This window comes from Podarcis raffonei, chromosome 16, assembly GCF_027172205.1.
Source record: "Podarcis raffonei isolate rPodRaf1 chromosome 16, rPodRaf1.pri, whole genome shotgun sequence".
Lineage (NCBI taxonomy): Eukaryota > Metazoa > Chordata > Lepidosauria > Squamata > Lacertidae > Podarcis > Podarcis raffonei.
In genome coordinates this window covers 10,095,693-10,115,567 of record NC_070617.1, presented here as the reverse complement: position 1 = coordinate 10,115,567, position 19,875 = coordinate 10,095,693, and the positions used below count along the sequence as shown (strand labels likewise).

General features: G+C 45.6%; 1 protein-coding gene across 2 annotated transcripts; it reads left to right on the top strand.

The window, feature by feature from the left end:
• Positions 1 to 160: 160 nt before the first annotated feature.
• Positions 161 to 14,181, top strand: LOC128403985 (uncharacterized). 2 transcript variants are annotated; one of them, XM_053369205.1, is made up of 6 exons: positions 161 to 830; positions 3,747 to 4,079; positions 7,870 to 8,178; positions 10,690 to 10,815; positions 12,736 to 12,782; positions 13,761 to 14,181. In XM_053369205.1, the coding sequence occupies exons 1-6, from the start codon at positions 794 to 796 to the stop codon at positions 13,803 to 13,805; spliced, it is 897 nt and encodes a 298-aa protein (XP_053225180.1). In that variant the 5' UTR covers positions 161 to 793; the 3' UTR covers positions 13,806 to 14,181. The 2 variants fall into 2 exon arrangements, with proteins under 2 accessions (XP_053225180.1, XP_053225179.1); XM_053369204.1 differs by having other exon boundaries at positions 3,744 to 4,079.
• The last annotated feature ends 5,694 nt before the right edge of the window (positions 14,182 to 19,875 follow it).

Sequence of the window (19,875 nt, the reverse complement as noted above, 5' to 3'; positions counted from 1 at the left end):
TCTCAGCCTACGTACCAGATGGAGCTGGTAAACAGCTGCCCTGGACACAGATTTGACCTGTGCCTCCATGTCCTGCAACAAGTCCATGCAGAATGTAAGCACCCTATATAGAAAGGAGCAAACCAGTGATATTTTAGGGAGCAGGCTAGCAGGCAGGGGCCATGACTTACCTCACAGGAGCCTACACAACACAAAAAACTGTTGTTGCATGTAGGTTTTATTTTATTTGTTTTTTATCTTATATTTTGGAAATGTGCATCCAGTTTTTCCCCCTTTAATTTTTTTGGGGGCCCCCAAGAGAATGGGGTCCTAAGCTATAGCTTGTTTAGCTTATACGTAAATCCGGTACTGACTGCGTCCAAGCCCTGGAACCGATCCACATTCAGCAAATGACTACAGTGGTACCTCGGGTTAAGTACTTAATTCGTTCCGGAGGTCCGTTCTTAACCTGAAACTGTTCTTAACCTGAAGCACCACTTTAGCTAATGGGGCCTCCCGCTGCTGCCGCGCCGCCAGAGCCCTATTTCTGTTCTCATCCTGAAGCAAAGTTCTTAACCTGAAGCACTATTTCTTTATTAGCGGAGTGTGTAACCTGAAGCGTATGTAACCCGAGGTACCACTGTACTTGTGAAGCCACACTGTTATTCTGTTCAGCCACCTGGTCTCAAACTGTACCACCCACGCAGAGGCTGGGTTTCTTCACAAAGGAAATGGGGTCAGGATGATCTCAGACCCTTTTTCTCAAGGTTGCCGTTTCAAACGCTGGCTCGGGCGCAGCTGACGACTTTGGGGGATGCAGTTCCCGCAGTGCCTCGTTTTGATCTGCACAGGTAATGACTTATGCGTTTCATCTGAATCATTTAATTGTTATTAATCTGGGGGGTGGGATCAGGGTGTGTGTGCTGAATGTTCTCCCAGGATACTCTGCTGCAAGCCTGAAAGTTACCGTTCTCCAGCCAATCGGCAAATTTGATCCTATTAGTTTAGGACTCGGTTGAGACAAGGGTTCTCTCTCCCCTTGTAGCTGTTAAAGCATTTATTTATTTGATTTCATAAGATTTATAACCACTTGATGGTTTTTAAAAAGCCCTCAAAGTGGTTTACAAAGAATTATTGGAACACAGCTAGCAGAATAATGTTATCTCCTATTGCTGCTGTTGTGAAAGGTCATTCGGTTTATCTTGTATTTATTTGAGCTTTGCATCAAAAAGCAATAGACTAACTCTTCCATTTCATTACCTTCTCACCCCACTCTTCAGATTTCTCTGTTCTCATCTCCCCCTCTCCGAGTATAACACTTGATGAACTGTAGTCCACAAACCCTTTTGCCAAAAAAACCCTGTTAGTCTTGAGAAACCACAAGACATATACATTTCTTACAGTCATAGCCTATGCAGAAGAACTGCTTAAAAACGAAACAAAACTTCTTTAAAACTTTGGACCTTAAGGTACTTGAAAAAATATTTATTTATCAGATTCTGTACTGCTTAATTAAAAGCAATATAGTTTACATAAAATTATAAATTAAGCAATGAAAATAAGCAATGAAAATAGACTTTTGAAACAGTAGGCATAATAAAATTATCAAAATATTGATAAAACCAGCAAGTGTTTTTTTTAAAACACACACACACATAAATGCACAAGACTGGTTTTCAATGGTTTTAGGTTGTTTTTAAGGGCATTCTGAAAACATTAACAACAGCAGGTGGGGTACAAATTTCCGAAATAAATACAACTAATGGATTTAGATCAGCCCTATTCAACCTTGCACCTCCAGGTATCATTGACCATTGGCTGAACTGGCTGGGGATGATGAGATCTGTAGTTCAGTGTTCTCTGGGGAGCCAAGGTTGACGGATTCTGCCTAACAGTACAATCCAAACCCAAGATCCACTGGGATTGGAGAATTTCGGTTTGGTGGAGCTTGGGCTTTCCTGACTGAGCTGGTGTAAGTTTTTCACCTCAGCAGATTCCAGTGTTGTTGTTTTTTTTCTGGGGGTACACAGGGGTACGCATACTCCAAAACATTTTGTGAATCTTTGTACTTTTGTCCATTTACTGTATTTATGTTTCCCGATTTGAACTATAAAATGGTGATTTTCTTGAGTCAAAATGAGAGTACTCCTAAACATTTTTGAAAGAAAAAAGCACTGGCTAAATCAGAGACATACTATTGCCCTCACCCCAGTTCAGCCGACATTCTTAAATTTACTCTGGCTTAAGACTCCCAAAAAGGTGTTTTCCAGTGATGTGGCTGTTCAGGACCCCACAATCTGGCAGAACTTCACCAGCAAAAAAGGAAGTATAAGTCAAATTCCTCCTGAATGGAATTTGGAATAGGGGTAACCAGCTTTCTATACTTTTTAAAAATAGTCTTTATTTTTTAAAAAAAATTCTTTATGTGCTACAAAACAAATAAACAGGGGAAAGTACATATAGCGTCTCCACTTTCGATTCATAGAGCCTTTTTCACAGATCGAATGAGACACTATTGTCATAGACATTGCGGGGGAAAGAGTGTGTAGCTAAATATCGTAACTAGACACTGGGAAGACCGATAGGATGGACATAGACCACTGGTACCGAAAGACCTACACGGGCTCCCAGTACGTTTCCGAGCACAATTCAAAGTGCTGACCTTTAAAGCCCTAAACGGCCTCGGTCCAGTATACCTGAAGGAGCGTCTCCACCCCCATCGTTCTGCCCAGACACTGAGGTCCAGTGCCGAGGGCCTTCTGGAGGTTCCCTCGCTGCGAGAAGCCAAGTTACAGGGAACCAGGCAGAGGGCCTTCTTGATAGTGGCACCCGCCCTGTGGAACTCCCTCCCACCAGATGTCAAAGAGAAAGACAACTACCAGACTTTTAGAAGACATCTGAAGGCAGCCCTGCTCAGGGAAGCTTTTAATGTTTTGAAATATACTCGGAGTCGAGAGTGGATTTCATGCTCTTTATTCAGCTCAAAGTGGTGAGGAGGAATGGAAGTTCCCCCACAATATCTGCTTTATATACATTATTTACACAATATTTACAGACATTATTTACACACATGATTGGTGAATTCCGGGATTCTCCTGTAGGCCAATCAGGTTGTGGATTCACTTCCACCTGGAGCTGGACTGGGTGGCTCCTGCGGACCAATCAGACTGCTGCATTCTGGACCCTATTGTTCTAGGACCAATCAGACTGCTGCATTTTGGATCCTATTGTTCTAGGACCAATCAGACTGCTGCATTCTGGACCCTATTGTTCTAGGACCAATCAGACTGCTGCATTTTGGATCCTATTGTTCTAGGACCAATCAGACTGCTGCATTCTGGACCCTATTGTTCTAGGACCAATCAGACTGCTGCATTTTGGATCCTATTCAACTCAGTACATAACATGTTTAATAGACTACTGTATTTTAATATTCTGTTGGAAACTGCCCAGAGTGGCTGGGGAAACCCAGCCAGATGGGCGGGGTATAAATAATACATGATGATGATGATGATGATGATGATGATGTATGATAAACCCTAAGAGAAAAGATAACCGATAAACTTAAACTAGGAGTGTGGCTCCCCTTTGTCACTTATACAGCACAAGAAGACAATCACCTCTTTCTTCCCCCGCCCCCAAAAAAGCCTACCAGCTTTCTATACTTAAGATTGCTTTTGTTCATTAGGGAATCTCCCTTTATGTGAAAGGAGACAAGACCCAACTGCAACGTTCCTTCTTTCATCATTTCCCCCCTCTCTCAGCAGTATTACCAGTCCAGTTACTCTTACTGTACCAGACGGAGCCGTTCCATTTTGTGGATACCGGGAGCCCAGCCCAACTTGAGTGCTTTTCTACAGAAAGCGTGGAAGACAAAGGCTTGTCCTTCAGCTGGTATAAAAGGAGAGAGGATGGCATACCCCTTTTAATTAAAAAATGCTCAGGGAAGGAAGATGGAGGCAGGTTTGCTTGCAAGGCAGAAGGAAAAAATCTGGTCTTGGCCATCACCCTGGTCCAAAAGGAAGATTCTGGCCTGTATATGTGCGCAAAGAGAAATCCCACCTTGACTTTCAGCAATGGGTCCTCACTGGTTGTTGGAGGTAAGGAAGCAAATAGACTGACCTTTGGAGTGTGAGTGGTATTGAGTCTCTTCTACCACCACGGTCCTCCTTCTCAGTTCAAAGCCTATACTGTCTCCTTACTAACAGTGGGCAAACCTATCAATCTGTTTTAAGTTCACTTGCCTTGTTTGTAATTTGTTTTTATTGGAAATACAGTCGTACCTTGGATCCCGAACGCCTTGCAAGTTGAATGTTTCGGCTCCCGAACGCTGCAACCTGGAAGTGACAGTTCCGGTTTGCGAACTTTTTTTGGAAACCAAACGACCAATGGGGCTTCCGGGGCTTCTGATTGGCTGCAGGAGCTTCCTGCAGCCAACCAGAAGCCGCGCTTTGGTTTCCAAACGTTTTGGAAGTTGGACAGACTTCCGGAATGGATTCCATTCGACTTCCAAGGTTCGACTGCAAGTCCCAATGAGGATTCATCAGCATTTTAGTGTCTTTTTCTCCCAACACACATATTTTTGTGTGCAACTTCCCCTAAGGAAGTTAATTTTTGTACATTATTGCCTCATATTTATACATTTTTGTGCATGCTTTCACCCTCATATACACATTTTTTTACACAAATGTTTTGCTTGAAGTGCAGCACAAAATTCAAAGAAGTGTGAATTTTGGAGATTGGGGCATTTCAGTTTGCATATTGTTTTGGGGAGAGTGCCCAGAGTTCCCTTTGTAAAGGGACCGATCGCCTGGGAGAAGCGAAAAGCCTTTGCCTGATGCCTAAAACTGGATGGCACAAGTCATGCCTCCCTGGTGAGAGCCTTCCACAATGGAGTTTTTATGCTATTATCACATATAATAGCTCTACCTCTCTTTTAAATTGGAACCAGTGAAGGCGGTGAAGGTCCTGTGCGAGTGTCTGGAGGTCGTTGGAGGATGGATGGCGGCTAACAGATTAAGGTTGAATCCTGATAAGATAGAAGTACTGTTTCTGGGGGACAGGGGGCCGACGGGTGTGGGGGACTTCCTGGTCCTGAATGGGGTAACTGTGCCTCTGAAGGACCAGGTGCTCAGCCTGGGAGTCATTTTGGACTCACAGCTGTCTATAGAGGTGCAGGTCAATTTTGTATCCAGGGCAGCTGTCTACCAGCTCTATCTGGTATGCAGGCTGAGACCCTACCTGCCCGCAGATTGTCTCACCAGAGTGGCGCATGCTCTAGTTATCTCCCGCTTGGACTACTGCAATGCGCTCTACGTGGGGCTACCTTTGAAGGTGACCCAGAAACTACAACTAATCCAGAATGTGGCAGCTAGGCTGGTGACTGGGGGCGGCCGCCGAGACCACATAACACTGGTTCTGAAAGACCTACATTGGCTCCCAATACGTTTCCGAGCACAATTCAAAGTGTTGGTGCTGAGCTTTAAAGCACTAAATGGCCTCAGTCCAGTATACCTGAAGGAGCGTCTCCACCCCCATCATTCTGCCCTGACTCTGAGATCCAGCGCCGAGGGCCTTCTGGTGGTTTCCTCACTGTGAGAAGCAAAGTTACAGGGAACCAAGCAGCAAAGTTACAGGGAACCAAGTGTGCCCTGTGGAACTCCCTCCCATCAGAAATAAACAACTGTCTGACTTTTAGAAGACAGCTGAAGGCAGCCCTGTTTAGGGAAGCTTTTAATATTTGATGAATCATTGTATTTTAAAATTCCACTGGAAGCTGCCCAGAGCGGCTAGGGAAATCCAGGCAGATGTGCGGGGTATAAATAATAAATTCTTATTATATGCATTTTGATGCACCCTTTCCCCAATCTCTTATAGACATAAAAAATATAAGGTTATCATCATGCTGCAGTTGTGGCATGGCCACCAATGGCAAAATTAAGAGCATCAATCAGAGGCTATTCTAATCAAAAAATTAATAAAGAATGGGAATGCGTTAAGGAATACATGAAAAAAGTCGGTGCAGGAGCTTAAAAATTAATATGGAAAAATATAAAAGGTGCAAGTGTCAGGGAATTGGAGGCTGCGAAAGAGCTGAGGGGGGAGAGAGGCACTTACAGAGACCCTACGCCGTTAATCAGCAGCTTCTCATCCACATCAGAGGAGGAAGCTGGGAGGGGGGCGCCAGTGCCAGGAACCAGCAGGAAGCAAGAGACGTAGACTCAGGAAATGGGCTTGCTGGGCACGGCGTAAAAAAACGTCAGACGATTCATCTGACTCCTAGAGATGAAGTGTGCTTTTGAACTCTTGTAACTGCTTTGAAGGGACGCGGGTGGCGCTGTGGGTAAAAGCCTCAGCGCCTAGGGCTTGCCGATCAGAAGGTCGGCGGTTCGAATCCCCGTGACGGGGTGAGCTCCCGTTGCTCGGTCCCAGCACCTGCCAACCTAGCAGTTCGAAAGCACCCCCGGGTGCAAGTAGATAAATAGGGACCGCTTACTGGCGGGAAGGTAAACGGCGTTTCCGTGTGCTGCGCTGGCTCGCCAGATGCAGCTTTGTCACGCTGGCCACATGACCCGGAAGTGTCTCCGGACAGCGCTGGCCCCTGGCCTCTTAAGTGAGATGGGCGCACAACCCCAGAGTCTGTCAAGACTGGCCCGTACGGGCAGGGGTACCTTTACCTTTACCTGCTTTGAAGCTTAGCAATACAGTGGTGCCTCGCAAGACAAAATTAATCCGTTCCGCGAGTCTCTTCGTCTTGCGGTTTTTTTCGTCTTGCGAAGCACGGCTATTAGCGGCTTAGCGGCTTTAAGAAAAAGGAAACAAACTCGCAAGAACTCGCAAGACGTTTCGTCTTGCGAAGCAAGCCCATAGGGAAATTCGTCTTGCGGAACGACTCAAAAAACGGAAAACCCTTTCGTCTAGCGAGTTTTTCGTCTTGCGAGGCATTCGTCTTGTGGGGCACCACTGTAAATCTTTATACAGAGATGGCTGTTTGCTCGGAGCTTTATCTCAGCTAGCTTGTCAGCACAACCCTTACAGCAAGGAAATAGGATAATATTATATTAAGGATGGAATAACAAATAATAATAATAATAATAATAATAATAATAATAATAATTTATTATTTATACCCCGCCCATCTGGCTGAGTTTCCCCAGCCACTCTGGGCGGCTCCCAATCAGTGTTAAAAACAGTACAGCGTTACATATTAAAAACTTCCCTGAACAGCGCTGCCTTAAGATGTCTTCTGAATGTCAGGTAATTATTTATCTCTTTGACATCTGATGGGAGGGTGTTCCACAGGGCGGGCGCCACTACCGAGAAGGCCCTCTGTCTGGTTCCCTGTAACCTCACTTCTTGCAATGAGGGAACCGCCAGAAGGCCCTCGGCGCTGGATCTCAGTGTTCGGGCTGAACGATGGGGGTGGAGACGCTCCTTCAGGTATACAGGACCGAGGCCGTTTAGGGCTTTAAAGGTCAGCACCAACACTTTGAATCGAGTAACGCAACAATAACAAAAATAATAGTAGGCAAAGAAGATCGCACACGGTTGGAGGGAAGTACTGGGTTGTGGGGAAGGGAGGCAAAGGCATTAATTGAAATTGTTAAAGATTGGTATAGGATTTAAGAGATTTAAATTTCCATAAAGATTCTATAAGGAAAGCAGAAAGCAGCAAGAAAAGGTATTGGAAAGGAGTGTAATTGAAAACATGAGACTTACAGTTTTGCTATATATGATTTTATTTTGGAGTTGTCTGTTGCAAAGAATGTATATTATGTGAATATAATAATAATAATAATAATAATAATAATAATAATAATAATAATAATAAATGAACTGCATTGTTGCTGTTTCCTGAACTCCCTGCTTCGTTCCCCTCAACACACACAGATAGCTACACCCAGAGCACCTGGGTGACGCTTTTGCAGCCTGCTCCACGTGAAGCATCTCAAATCTTGCAGAGCAACGAAATGGCTTGTGTGGTCCACGGCGCTTCCAGCTTCGTCCAAGTGTCCTGGGACGTTCCTGGACATCTCCGTCCAGAGACGCTGCTGATGAGAAGCAACCGCAGTTCTTGGACGTTCGTCAGTGTCCTTCACGTCCCCCTGGATTTGAACGCGAGTACCGCGAATTTCACCTGTGAGGTCAGGTTCAACTCCTCAGGCACCGCTGTCAGGATGAACGCCGAATTCCCTGTGGGTGAGTGGTGGTGCGGCACGTCACCCTCTGCCCTCGTTGGCAAAATTAGCTAGTCATCTTCACGCGTTGGTTCTTAGGAACAGAGGAAGCTGCGTTATGCTAAGCCATAGAATCAAAGAATCGTAGAATTGCATGGCAAGTTCCCGCCCACCCCCCCAGTGGAAATAAAGACACATGACACAATTATTAAGGATGGCGCTGTGGGTTAAACCACAGAGCCTAGGACTTGCTGATTGAAGGTTGGCAGTTCGAATCCCCGTGACGGGGTGAGCTCCTGTTGCTCGGTCCCTGCTCCTGCCAACCTAGCAGTTCTAAAGCATGTCAAAGTGCAGGTAGATAAATAGGTACCACTCCGGCGGGAAGGTAAACGGGGTTTCCGTGCGCTGCTCTGGTTCGCCAGAAGTGGCTTAGTCATGTTGGCCACATGACCTGGAAGCTGTACGCCGGCTCCCTTGGCCAATAAAGCGAGATGAGTGCCGCAACCCCAGAGTTGGTCATGACTGGACCTAATGGTCAGGGGTCCCTTTACCTTAAGGCCACAACTTTATTGGTTACAGGTGATAAGCAGTATTGGCTTAGGCATTGGTCCTAACGGACTACAGTAGTACCTCGGATTAAGTACTTAATTCGTTCTGGAGGTCTGTTCTTAACCTGAAACTGTTCTTAACCTGAAGCACCACTTTAGCTAAAGGGGCCTCCTGCTGCTGCCGCGCTGCCGGAGCACGATTTCTGTTCTCATCCTGAAGCAAAGTTCTTAACTTGAGGTACTATTTCTGGGTTAGCAGAGTCTGTAACCTGAAGTGTATGTAACCTGAAGCGTATTTAACCCGAGGTACCACTGTATATCCAACTTCAGCCCGTCCACTTGATGTCCAGGAAGGGTTAGCCACCAGTAGGGGGAGTCCTGCTGATTCACATCAACTAGGAACTCCCCCGGGGTCACCACTCGGGGGCGTGCCTTAGGCCCTCAGCTCCATAGGCTTCAGACAGGGCCATGCCCCCCAGAATCCTTTATCGGACTACCCTTCAATATGCGGGGCAGTGATGGCGCTTCCTCCCCTCTTCCAACTACAGAACAATACCTAACCGCCAATACCAAGAAAGTTGTGACGATTTGCTACGAGGCAGGCGAAAACCAAGTGGCTGGTGCCAATTTGCCAAGTGGAAAAAATTCCTACCAGGCCCCTCAACGGCAACCAACCAAGGTCCATAGCAAGGTCAAGGACGAAAACCTTAAAGGGCGGGAGGGTGGGAAAAGCAGGAACAGCTGACAGGCGGGGAAAGAGGGAGATCCCCGGCCACGTCTTTCCTTAAGTAGGGCAGGCCACGCCCCCAGAGCCAGCCGATTGGCTGGCCAGGGGATGACGCGGCCGGGAATCCCCCAATCGTGCGGGGCTGGGCTTGTGAAGCCTGCAACTCCACCTCCTTCAAGGGCGGAAGTGGCTTTGTAGCTCTGGAAGAGACCTCAAGGGTCATGTAGGCCATACAAGAATATTTTCCCAGTCCTACCTGGAGATGCCAGGAACTGAACTGAGGTTTTCTGTATGTGAAATAATCTACTAACTCTCATTTTGATTGTGTTCTAGATTTCCAAAAGAGGGCGGAGAAAAATAAATGGCCTCTGTTTGCATTATTCTGCGCGATGCATCAAATTTATAGACCCGTGCACTACGCAGAGGATGCAAATAGTGGTTTCTTCCTTCTTTCCCCATAAAACTAGACACGGACAAATGTTTCAATATTGGTTTCTGACAGCTTCTTGTTATTCCAGTCCACTTCCTCTCATGCATTTATTAGTTTGCATTTTTAAAAGAAATTCCTCATTGAAATTTGCCAGTGTTTTAGTGTGCATTTTTACTAAGATGCACATTTTTGGGGAAGCAATTCCCTCAGAAAATGTGCTGCATTTCCTTGAGGTATTTCCACGAACATATGCTTCTTGTGTATGCTTTTCTCTAGTACGTACAGTGGTACCTCGGGTTAAGTACTTAATTCGTCTCGGAGGTCTGTTCTTAACCTGAAACTGTTCTTAACCTGAAGCACCACTTTAGCTAATGGGGCCTCCCGCTGCCGCCGCGCCGCCGAAGCACGATTTCTGTTCTCATCCTGAAGCAAAGTTCTTAACCTGAAGCAATATTTCTGGGTTAACGGAGTATGTAACCTGAAGCGTATGTAACCCAAGGTACCACTGTATGCACATTTTGGGCAAGCCATTTCCCTACATATATTGCCTTCTTAGGCATTGTTTCCACAAATATATGCTTTGTATGCACACTTTTCTCCAACGTGCCTATTTTTCGGCTTGGGAACCGCATTGCAAAATTCAGGAAAGTACGGATTTTGCAAAATAGCTTTGCTTCTTCCGTTCAGGGAATGCAAACCCCACCCCTCCTCTAGTAACACAATGAAGCAAACTATAAATGATGGGCTTCTTCTGCTCTGTGTCAGTGACAGCAGTTGCTAAGTAATGTCTGCCTGTTCCCTCCCTCCCTCTCCCTTTCCCTTTTACAGCTCCCTCTGCAGTCGTAGACAACAAATGTCTCAGCTTCTCAGTGTCCTTGTCTCTCCTGGCTGTTCTGACACTGCTGATGCTTCTCTTAAGCTTCCTTCGGATTCGACGCAGCCGCTCCAGGCTAGGTAATATCAGCAGCCATGTCCTAAGAAATCAACAACAAGTGTTTAAATTTTATTTCAGGCTCTCTTAAAGTCAGGCATTACTTAGGAACCTTTTTTTTTTAAGTTCAAGGGCCACGTTTATTTTTATTTTGTTGTTTATTTAATTTACCGTATTTTTCGCCCCATAGGGTGCACCGGCCCATAGGGCGCACCTAGTTTTGGGGGAAGCCCGAGCTTCCCCCGACCCCAGCCCCTAGAACAGGCTGCTATCCGCAAGCCGTGGGAGACCAGCGGGAAGTCGCGCTGGTCTCCCCAGGCTTGTGGATATCTGCCCGAAGCCCAGGGCACGCTACTCAGTGCGCCCTGGGCTTCGGGATGCAGGCAACTCTCCGGAAGCCTTGGGAGACCGGCGGGAACTCCTGCGGGCTCCCAAGGCTTGCGGATAGCTTCCTGAAGCCTGGAGAGCGAGAGGGGTCAAGGCGCACCGACCCCTCTCGCTCTCCAGGCTTCAGCGAAAGCCTGCATTCACCCTATAGGACGCACACACATTTCCCCTTCATTTTTGGAGGGGGAAAAGTGTGTCCTATAGGGCGAAAAATACGGTATTACATTGATAGACCACCTCTTCCAATGAACTGAAGGCAGTGCTCCTGACTCTCTTCCTCCCCACTATGTCCTCACAAGAACCCTGTGAGATAGATTAGACTAAGAGACAGTGACTGCCCCAAGGTCACAAGCAGTGAGCTTCACGGCTGAATGGGAATTCGAACCCTGCTCTCCCAGGTCATAGACCAACACTCTAATCAGTGGGGCTTTTCAGCCTGAGTGCCACATTTTTCCTGCTGGGCAATATTCCGGGGGCCACTTGCAAGCGGTGGGAGGGCCAGTGGCAAAAGTGGCTGAGCAATGAATGTACAGTGGTACCTCGGGTTAAGTACTTTATTCGTTCCGGAGGTCCATTCTTAACCTGAAACTGTTCTTAACCTGAACCTTAACCACTTTAGCTAATGGGGCCTCCTGCTGCCGCCGGAGCACAATTTCTGTTCTCATCTTGAAGCAAAGTTCTTAACCTGAAGCGCTATTTCTGGGTTAGTGGAGTCTGTAACCTGAAGTGTATGTAACCTGAAGCGTATGTAACCTGAGGTACCACTGTACCATATTTTTCCGTGTATAAGACGCCCCTATTTTTGGGGACTCCAATTTGAGAAAAAATCCCCTCTGCACTATCCGTGTATAGGGCGAGCCCCGATTTTGAACATTATTTTAGATTTAAAAAACCATAGTCTTATACACTGAAAAGTACTGTATTTCCCCCCCCTTTGCATAGTAGATGAGTTTCTACACAAACTCACACCCCACCACCCTCCATCTAGGCATGATCAGAGTTCAAATTACATATTCCAGTTAGGCAAGCACACTCAATGAGGTTGTGAAGCAAGCTGGTAAGGGGTGTGGCCTGGGGAGAGAGGGCGTGACTAGGAGGAGAGCCCAAAAGCCAGGCAGAGAGGCCATTTTGCCCGCGTACCCGAGATTCCCTGGACTTGAGTGTTTTAGCAGTGGATTTTCAGGCAGGAATTATGTTCCAGGGAAAAGCAGCAAGGAACCACAAATGGACTGAGCACATTTTCTGTTGGTGGGATTCTCCGTGGCATCTGTTAGGTCACTGTAAGAACAGGAAGCTGCCCTAGACAGGTCTCCCATCATGCATTCTCAGCTGTTATTCTGGGCTTTTCCTGAGTTCCTCCTGGGAGGTCCAGATCCTTGGCGGCGGCATGCCCCCTGGGAAATCCAAATTAGGTAGGTTTGAACTGAACGGAGCTTCTTCTCTGTCCCTTTTGCAGTTGGCAAAAATATTGGCCCTCACAGCAGCAGCTGAAGAAGAATGGCCCCTCTAGCTCTTTTATTTATTCCTAATTGTCTCCTTTTCTTTTATTCCCCAAGGATCCCAATACCAGGACTCTGAACCTTCATCTTCAGAGGTAATAAAGGTATGACTCTTTCTTTGGTGATGGCGAAGGGGGGACGTCTCCAGATTTCGAGTGTGCTTTCATATGTGATATACATTGTAGGGACCTCACAAGGTCATCCAGGCCAGCCTGTCAATGCAGGAAGCCCACTGCTATAGCGCCCCCAACAGGTGGTGCTTTGAATTGCACCTGGACATGAACTGAAGCGAGTGCAACTGGGCTAAGGAGGAGGCAGTGCAGAGAAAGGAAAGGAGAATTTACAATTTTTTGACATTTCAGCCTAGCTTATCTTGCTTGTGAAGAGCAGTGATGATGTTCCAGAGCTCAGGAGCCTCATATCTGAGGTCCAGATGCAGCCCCCCAGACCTCTGCAGCTGGCCCCCAGGACTCTTCTCAGAGTCTTACCCCTCCCTAGTCCTTTTTTGAATCCTCCTTGAGCGTTTTTGCCTGGCTGAAATGTGTCATTGAACCCAGACAATGGCTGGATATCGCCACATCAAGGAAGCATTGAGAACAAGGAAGTGTTGTAAACTTTATATGAGAAATCACGTTGGCAAAAAACGGAACTCCACAGCGCCATCTGGTGTCACACTGTTATAATGCATATACGACGCATATAAAACTCTTTTTTTCCTTACCAATCTAGCTGAGTCCAGTGTCTGAATAGAGAATAGAGAGGGGCATGTGTGTGTAGAAAATAAACAAAAATAAAATTTGCATTTGTGGCTCCACCCACTTTGACCTCTGACCCGCCCACTACATGCATGTGACCCTCAGAATGTTGCCCAAAAGCAGTAGAGGCGGGTATATTTGGGAAAATGAGCCCAAACGGATATGAGACATTATCAGTGAGGGGATTGGCCTTGGGAAAGGGGGTGTGGTCAGAGGGGAGGAGGCGTGGCCTGAGGAGATTTCTGAGGGCCGTACAGAGAGCCTTGGAGGGCCTGAAGTTGCCCGCCTGTGCTCCAAATAACAGTTTCTCCACTCTTTACGAAACAGGAAGGCGCTTGCTATGCCCAGCTAAATCTTGCTTCGAGGACCTAAGAAAAGAACGAGGCAGCGAGTATCAGAAGTGGCGGGGGGCTGGGATCAAAAGACTCTGACATGCTGTGGCAGCTTTTTGGATTCTGATCTGCGAGGCTGGGAGGATAGAAATGTCGGGGTCTCCGCTCGGCCAAGCTGATAAAGCTCATCTTCCGGAATCGCCCTCCCGACGAATAATTAACAACCTGAGCCTTTGATGAGGCTCCAAGGCACATTCCCCCATACAGCAGAGTTTCCAGCAGCATGTGAAAGTGATGAGATTTATGGCTACATTGCAAAGGGTTTTATTTCTCGCTCCGCAGACAGAAAAGACACCCTCTCTCTGTGAAAGCAGAGAGCAACCGAAACAACAAACGAACAGGAAACCACTAACGTCACTTCCAACAGCCTGGAAGGTCTCTGGAATGTAAACAGAGTACTGTAACTCTAAGCAGCTGCTCAGTGGCAAACAGAAACTAACAAGAAACACCAGCTCAGCTTCTAGAGCTAGCAAGCGACGTCAGCAAAAGGTCCCTGTTCCATACTTCAAGTTGAAAGAAACAGTGACCTCCTTCTTACAGCTGTTGTGGAAATGATTTGTTACACGGCACCCCAATCTCCGAGGGGTGCGAGATTCCGCTTGCCCAGGGTTCGTCTTTCCTTTAGAAACGAGGCACAGCGGAGACTGTGTTGTCTTAATGCTATATGGTTTATTGACACATACATACGCACAACCTGAGCCCACGATGGAGGAGTTTACAGCAATAGCACCCCAAGAAGGCCTTGCTTCTCCCATGGGCACAGTTTTGGATGCCAGCAGAAATCAGCCCCGGCCCTCTGTCCCTCTGCCCAGCTTGCTGCTTTTTACAGACTGAAAGCTTTCACCCCCAGAACACGCCACAGCCAACTGCAATGCTCAAAACTCGTTTCCTTCCAACCCTCGTCTTTGTCCTAACTCTGGCAGCTGATTTCTTTTCTTATTATTATTTTAACAAAGTAATAATAATAAATAAATAAAAATAAAAATGTGCACCCCACCACCAAAACCATTCCATTGTAACTATCCAACCTCCCAAAATTTCAACACCTCTCATGATAGTTTGACTCCTTTCTGTTTTAACAGTACAAATTCTACAAATACCTTCCATATCTCCTCAAAATAATTTCTCCTGCATATTCCCCATCTTACCTTAACACCACATGTTCATTTAACATTAATAGGTATATCCCACACCTCTTTATACCATTCTTCCATTTTATATTCACCTTGCCCTTCCTGCTTCCTAGTGATAATAACTCGTGCAGCTGTCAAAAAATTTGTGAGCAAGTCCTTCATAGCCTGCGAACCTTCCAAAGGTAAAGGTACCCCTGCCCGTACGGGCCAGTCTTGCCAGACTCTAGGGTTGTGCGCTCATCTCACTCTAGAGGCCGGGAGCCAGCGCTGTCCACAGACACTTCCGGGTCACGTGGCCAGCGTGACAAGCTGCATCTGGCGAGCCAGCGCAGTACACGGAACGCCGTTTACCTTCCCGCTGGTAAGCGGTCCCTATTTATCTACTTGCACCCGGGGGTGCTTTCGAACTGCTAGGTTGGCAGGCGCTGGGACCGAACGACGGGAGCGCACCCCGCCACGGGGATTCGAACTGCCGACCATGCGATCAGCAAGTCCTAGGCACTGAGGTTTTACCCACAGCGCCACCCGCGTCCCTAGGCGAACCTTCTACCCCATCGTAAATTGATAACAATGCTACCTCTGGACTTTCGGTCAGTTTTAACCCAGTGATTTCTGGGTTCAACTCTCTGACTTTTAGAAGAGACATCTGAAGGCAGCCCTGTTTAAGGAAGATTTTAATATTTGATTAATTATTGTATTTCAATATTTTGCTGGAAACCGCCCAGAGTGGTTGGGGAAACCCAGCCAGATGGGCGGGATATAAATAATCTATCATCATCATCACCTGCCTTCCCAAGGAACGTTGGAAATTGTAGCTCTATGAGGGGGAACAGGGGTTCTCCTAACAACTCTCCGCACCTTTAGCAAATTACAGTTATCAGGATTATTTCAGGGGAATCTGCACCAGTTCAGAGGCAGCCATTGTGAGAGGAGGCAGAAATGCAAATGGCCGTAACACCATTAACTCCTCACCTCTTTTGTAGCGACTTCTGATGAGCATAGGGTGGCAGGAGCAGTTAACCATGGAAAATATTGTTGTCACAGACAGGAAAGCGACGTAACCAAGTTTGCTCTCGGCAACATTCGGGCCTTGCCTTCTGCTCAGAAGTGCTTAGGCAGGTCTGACGGGAGGCGTTTGTGGCATCCAGCCTCAGCCAGCTTTGCAGCACTTGTGGCTCCCTTGCACAACAGAGGAAAACCACACCAAGAAAGATGTTTGGTTGTGATATTTATGCCTTTCTGAGTAACAGAGTGAGATGGAGGAGAAATAAAGTATCGTTTCCTCAGTGGCCAAGTCTACCTGGTCATTCTGTAACTGGAAAATTTGACTCACTAACTGTGAGCCACTAGATTGCCCTCCCCCATCCCAGTCGCTATCTATGTACAGTGGTACCTCGGGTTACATATGCTTCAGGTTACAGACTCTGCTAACCTAGAAATATTACCTTGGGTTAAGAACTTTGCTTCAGGATGAGAACAGAAATGGCATGGTGGCGGCGCAGCAGCAACGGGAGGCCCCATTAGCTAAAGTGGTGCTTCAGGTTAAGAACAGTTTCAGGTTAAGAATGGACCTCCGGAACGAATTAAGTATGTAACCAGAGGCACCACTGTATTAGATTTGAAATGGTTTTTATATATGAAATTGTGTGTGCGTGTCTATACATCAGGGGTCAGCAAACCTTTTCAGCAGGGGGCTGGTCCACTATCCCTCAGACCTTGTGGGGCCAGACTGTATTTGGGGTGGGTGGGAAATGAACGAATTCCCATGCCCCACAAATAACCCAGAGATGCATTTTAAATAAAAGGACACATTCTACTCATGTAAAAACATGCTGATTCCCAGACTGTCTGTGAGCCGGGTTTAGAAGGCAATTGGGCTGATCTGGCCCCCGGGTCTTAGTTTGCCTACCCATGCTTTAAAGCTTCGTTCAGGGCCGAGAATATTTTAGGTGCTCTGTTTATATTATCTTCCATCTTTGTCCTCATCATGAAGACACAGAGAGCATTTTTTTGGGGGGTGAGCTGGAGCTTGAAAAGCTGTAACCACATCATTTAAAGGGGCTCATCTAGAGAAACACAGCTTGACATTTATTCGCAACCTGCCCTTTTTACTAATATTATTCTTTATTGATTAAAAATGTACATATCTATACAAACATTATATGCTATTTCTTTACATGTGAAGAAAAAGAAAATTAGGTAGAAAATAGAAAATTTATAAAGGAATAAAAAAGAGGAAAAGAAAGGGGGGAATAACAAAGATACGAAATAAAAAAATCAAAAGAGGAAAAGAATAGACAACATTATTTACACAATAAAAGTGTTCATCAACACAATCCTTCCCATCCTTCTCATTATACTGTAATATAAACATTCTTTTTAACACAGATTTGTATTGTATAATATCCTTTATTCCTAATAATTCCATATTAGCAGAAACTGAGTGATATTTGTAAAGAAAATGATTAGAGGAATATATACAGAGCAGAGAGAAAGGCCCTTTCTACAATTTAAGGAAGGGTGCAGGAAGTCAGATATCATAGTTGTTCTTTGAAGACTAGAGTTAGACGGTGACAACCCGTCTCTGTGGGTTCAACAAGCCCCAAATACCTCACAGATATCTGCTTCTGAACTAACAGGCTGCTCTCTGAGTCAAATATTTCCATTCCTACGTCTGTATTGCTGTGTGTTTGTTTTGTTTGAAACAGGAGTAAACGGGAAACTTTTCGAATGTTTCCATGACTTTGATTTTTCTTATAGATACCCCCATTACTTTAGTGACGAAAAGCAGGGACATAACTTGGACACCCCCGTACTCCCCACCATAAATGGGACCTGTAACAAATTGTTGCAGCGTGAAGTGCTCCTGTTTGGGATGCCTGCCAGCCATACCCTCTGCCAAATGGCTCCATTACATCCAGGGCTAGATTTAGGTTTGATGAGGCCCTAAGCTACTGAAGGTAATGAGGCCCTTTATTTGTCCAGCTGTCCTTTGTCAACAACAAATTGTCGGTGTGTGTGGTTTTTTTGGTGCTGAATATATGCTATATGGTAATTTGTGAACCTAATAAGTATCTAAGGCCATTTGCACATAACAAAATAGGGATTTTATCAAAGTAATTGTTGAACTGAAATACAGTTAAAGAAGTATATTAATAGCGAAATAATTATTAAGCTCTAGCTTAAAATGATTTTTTATTCATAACAAACTTAATAATGCAAGTACATTGGCATTTGGCAATAGCAAAAGTTCCTTTAGAATTGTAATCTAGTCTTTAGAAACTTGCTATAACATGAAATAATAATAGGTGTAAATATATGATGCAAACTACAGTACTAATAACTATAAACAGCTTTATTATAATTATAACCTGTACAATGCAATTGTAGTTAATACAATGCATTATTTAATATAATATCAATATCACCTTAGTAGTTCACTAATAGGCGGGGCCCATGACTTACATTGTAGGAGCCTACACAACACAAAACACTACTGCTGTGTGTAGGTTTTATTTTATTTCTTTTTTATCTTATATTTTGGAAATGTACACCCAGTTGTATTTTTTCCTTTAAATTTTTTTGGGGCCCCCAAGAGAGTGGGGCCCTAAGCTATAGCTTGTTTAGCTTATATGTAAATCCGGCACTGCTACATCTCTCCCTAATTAGCCATTAAGCATTTTCTAAGTGGCCTGTACATTTTCCAGAGATGGTCCTCACTCCTTGCCTCACAAAAGCAAGAGCACTCAAGTTCATCCCCAACATGGTATAGTTTGGAAATCTTTTTTGGCTACAGAAGGACAGATCCTTATCAGGACCAGCCTTGCAGACCAAGACTGGCAGGTGGGTCGGTGGGTGGGGCACCCACCTGTCAGTCATGTGGTGCCATGACACGTCCCGCCCACATGTCAAATTATTGCTTAGTGGCGAGTTCGAATGTGCGAGAGAACTCCCTGCAAGGGGAATTTGCACACCCAAACACTCGTAGCTGGCGATGGGTGGGAGCAATCCTGCTTAGTGCTGAGTGCTGGTACAGAGCTCCCTGAATTTGTCTGGGGACTGAACTAATTTGGATTCCTGAACCACTGCCTATAACAAAGGCAACTTTCAGTCAGACACTGCTGGTAATGGGGGAGGAAAGTTGTTCAGTTTGCATTAAATGTAAGTCAGGCATGTCCAAAGTCTGGTTTTATGATCGCCGAAGAATTGATGCTTTTGAATTACGGTGCTGGAGGAGACTCTTGAGAGTCCCATGGACTGAAAGAAGATCAAACCTCTCCATTCTGAAGGAAATCAGCCCTGAGTGCTCACTGGAAGGACAGATCCTGAAGCTGAGACGCCAATACTTTGGCCACCTCATGAGAAGAGAAGACTCCCTGGAAAAGACCCTGATGTTGGGAAAGATGGAGGGCACAAGGAGAAGGGGACGACAGAGGACGAGATGGTTGGACAGTGTTCTCGAAGCTACAAACATGAGTCTGACCAAACTGCGGGAGGCAGTGGAAGACAGGAGTGCCTGGCGTGCTCTGGTCCATGGGGTCACGAAGAGTCAGACATGACTAAACGACTAAACAACAACAACAAATTGGGGTCAAATCTCCCCAAAAACTCAACAAACTCAATCCTAAAAAAAGCTCAACAAATCAACTCACTTCATCAAATCTGGCTCTCTTTGAAAAAAGTTTGGGCACCCCTGCAATAATTGGACAGAAAACATGAACTATCCTTCAAGATTTTGCACTCTTCTGAGTTTTGCAAATTCAGTTGTATTCAATAATGCATACTTGAGGGCTAAATGTGCATAAAAATGCATTACGGTAATGAAAGTAATATACAAAATTGTATTGTATTAGAAAAAAATGCTTTGCAGAAATGTGTATATTAGGCAAAACTGAATTTAGAAATGTGTATATGGCC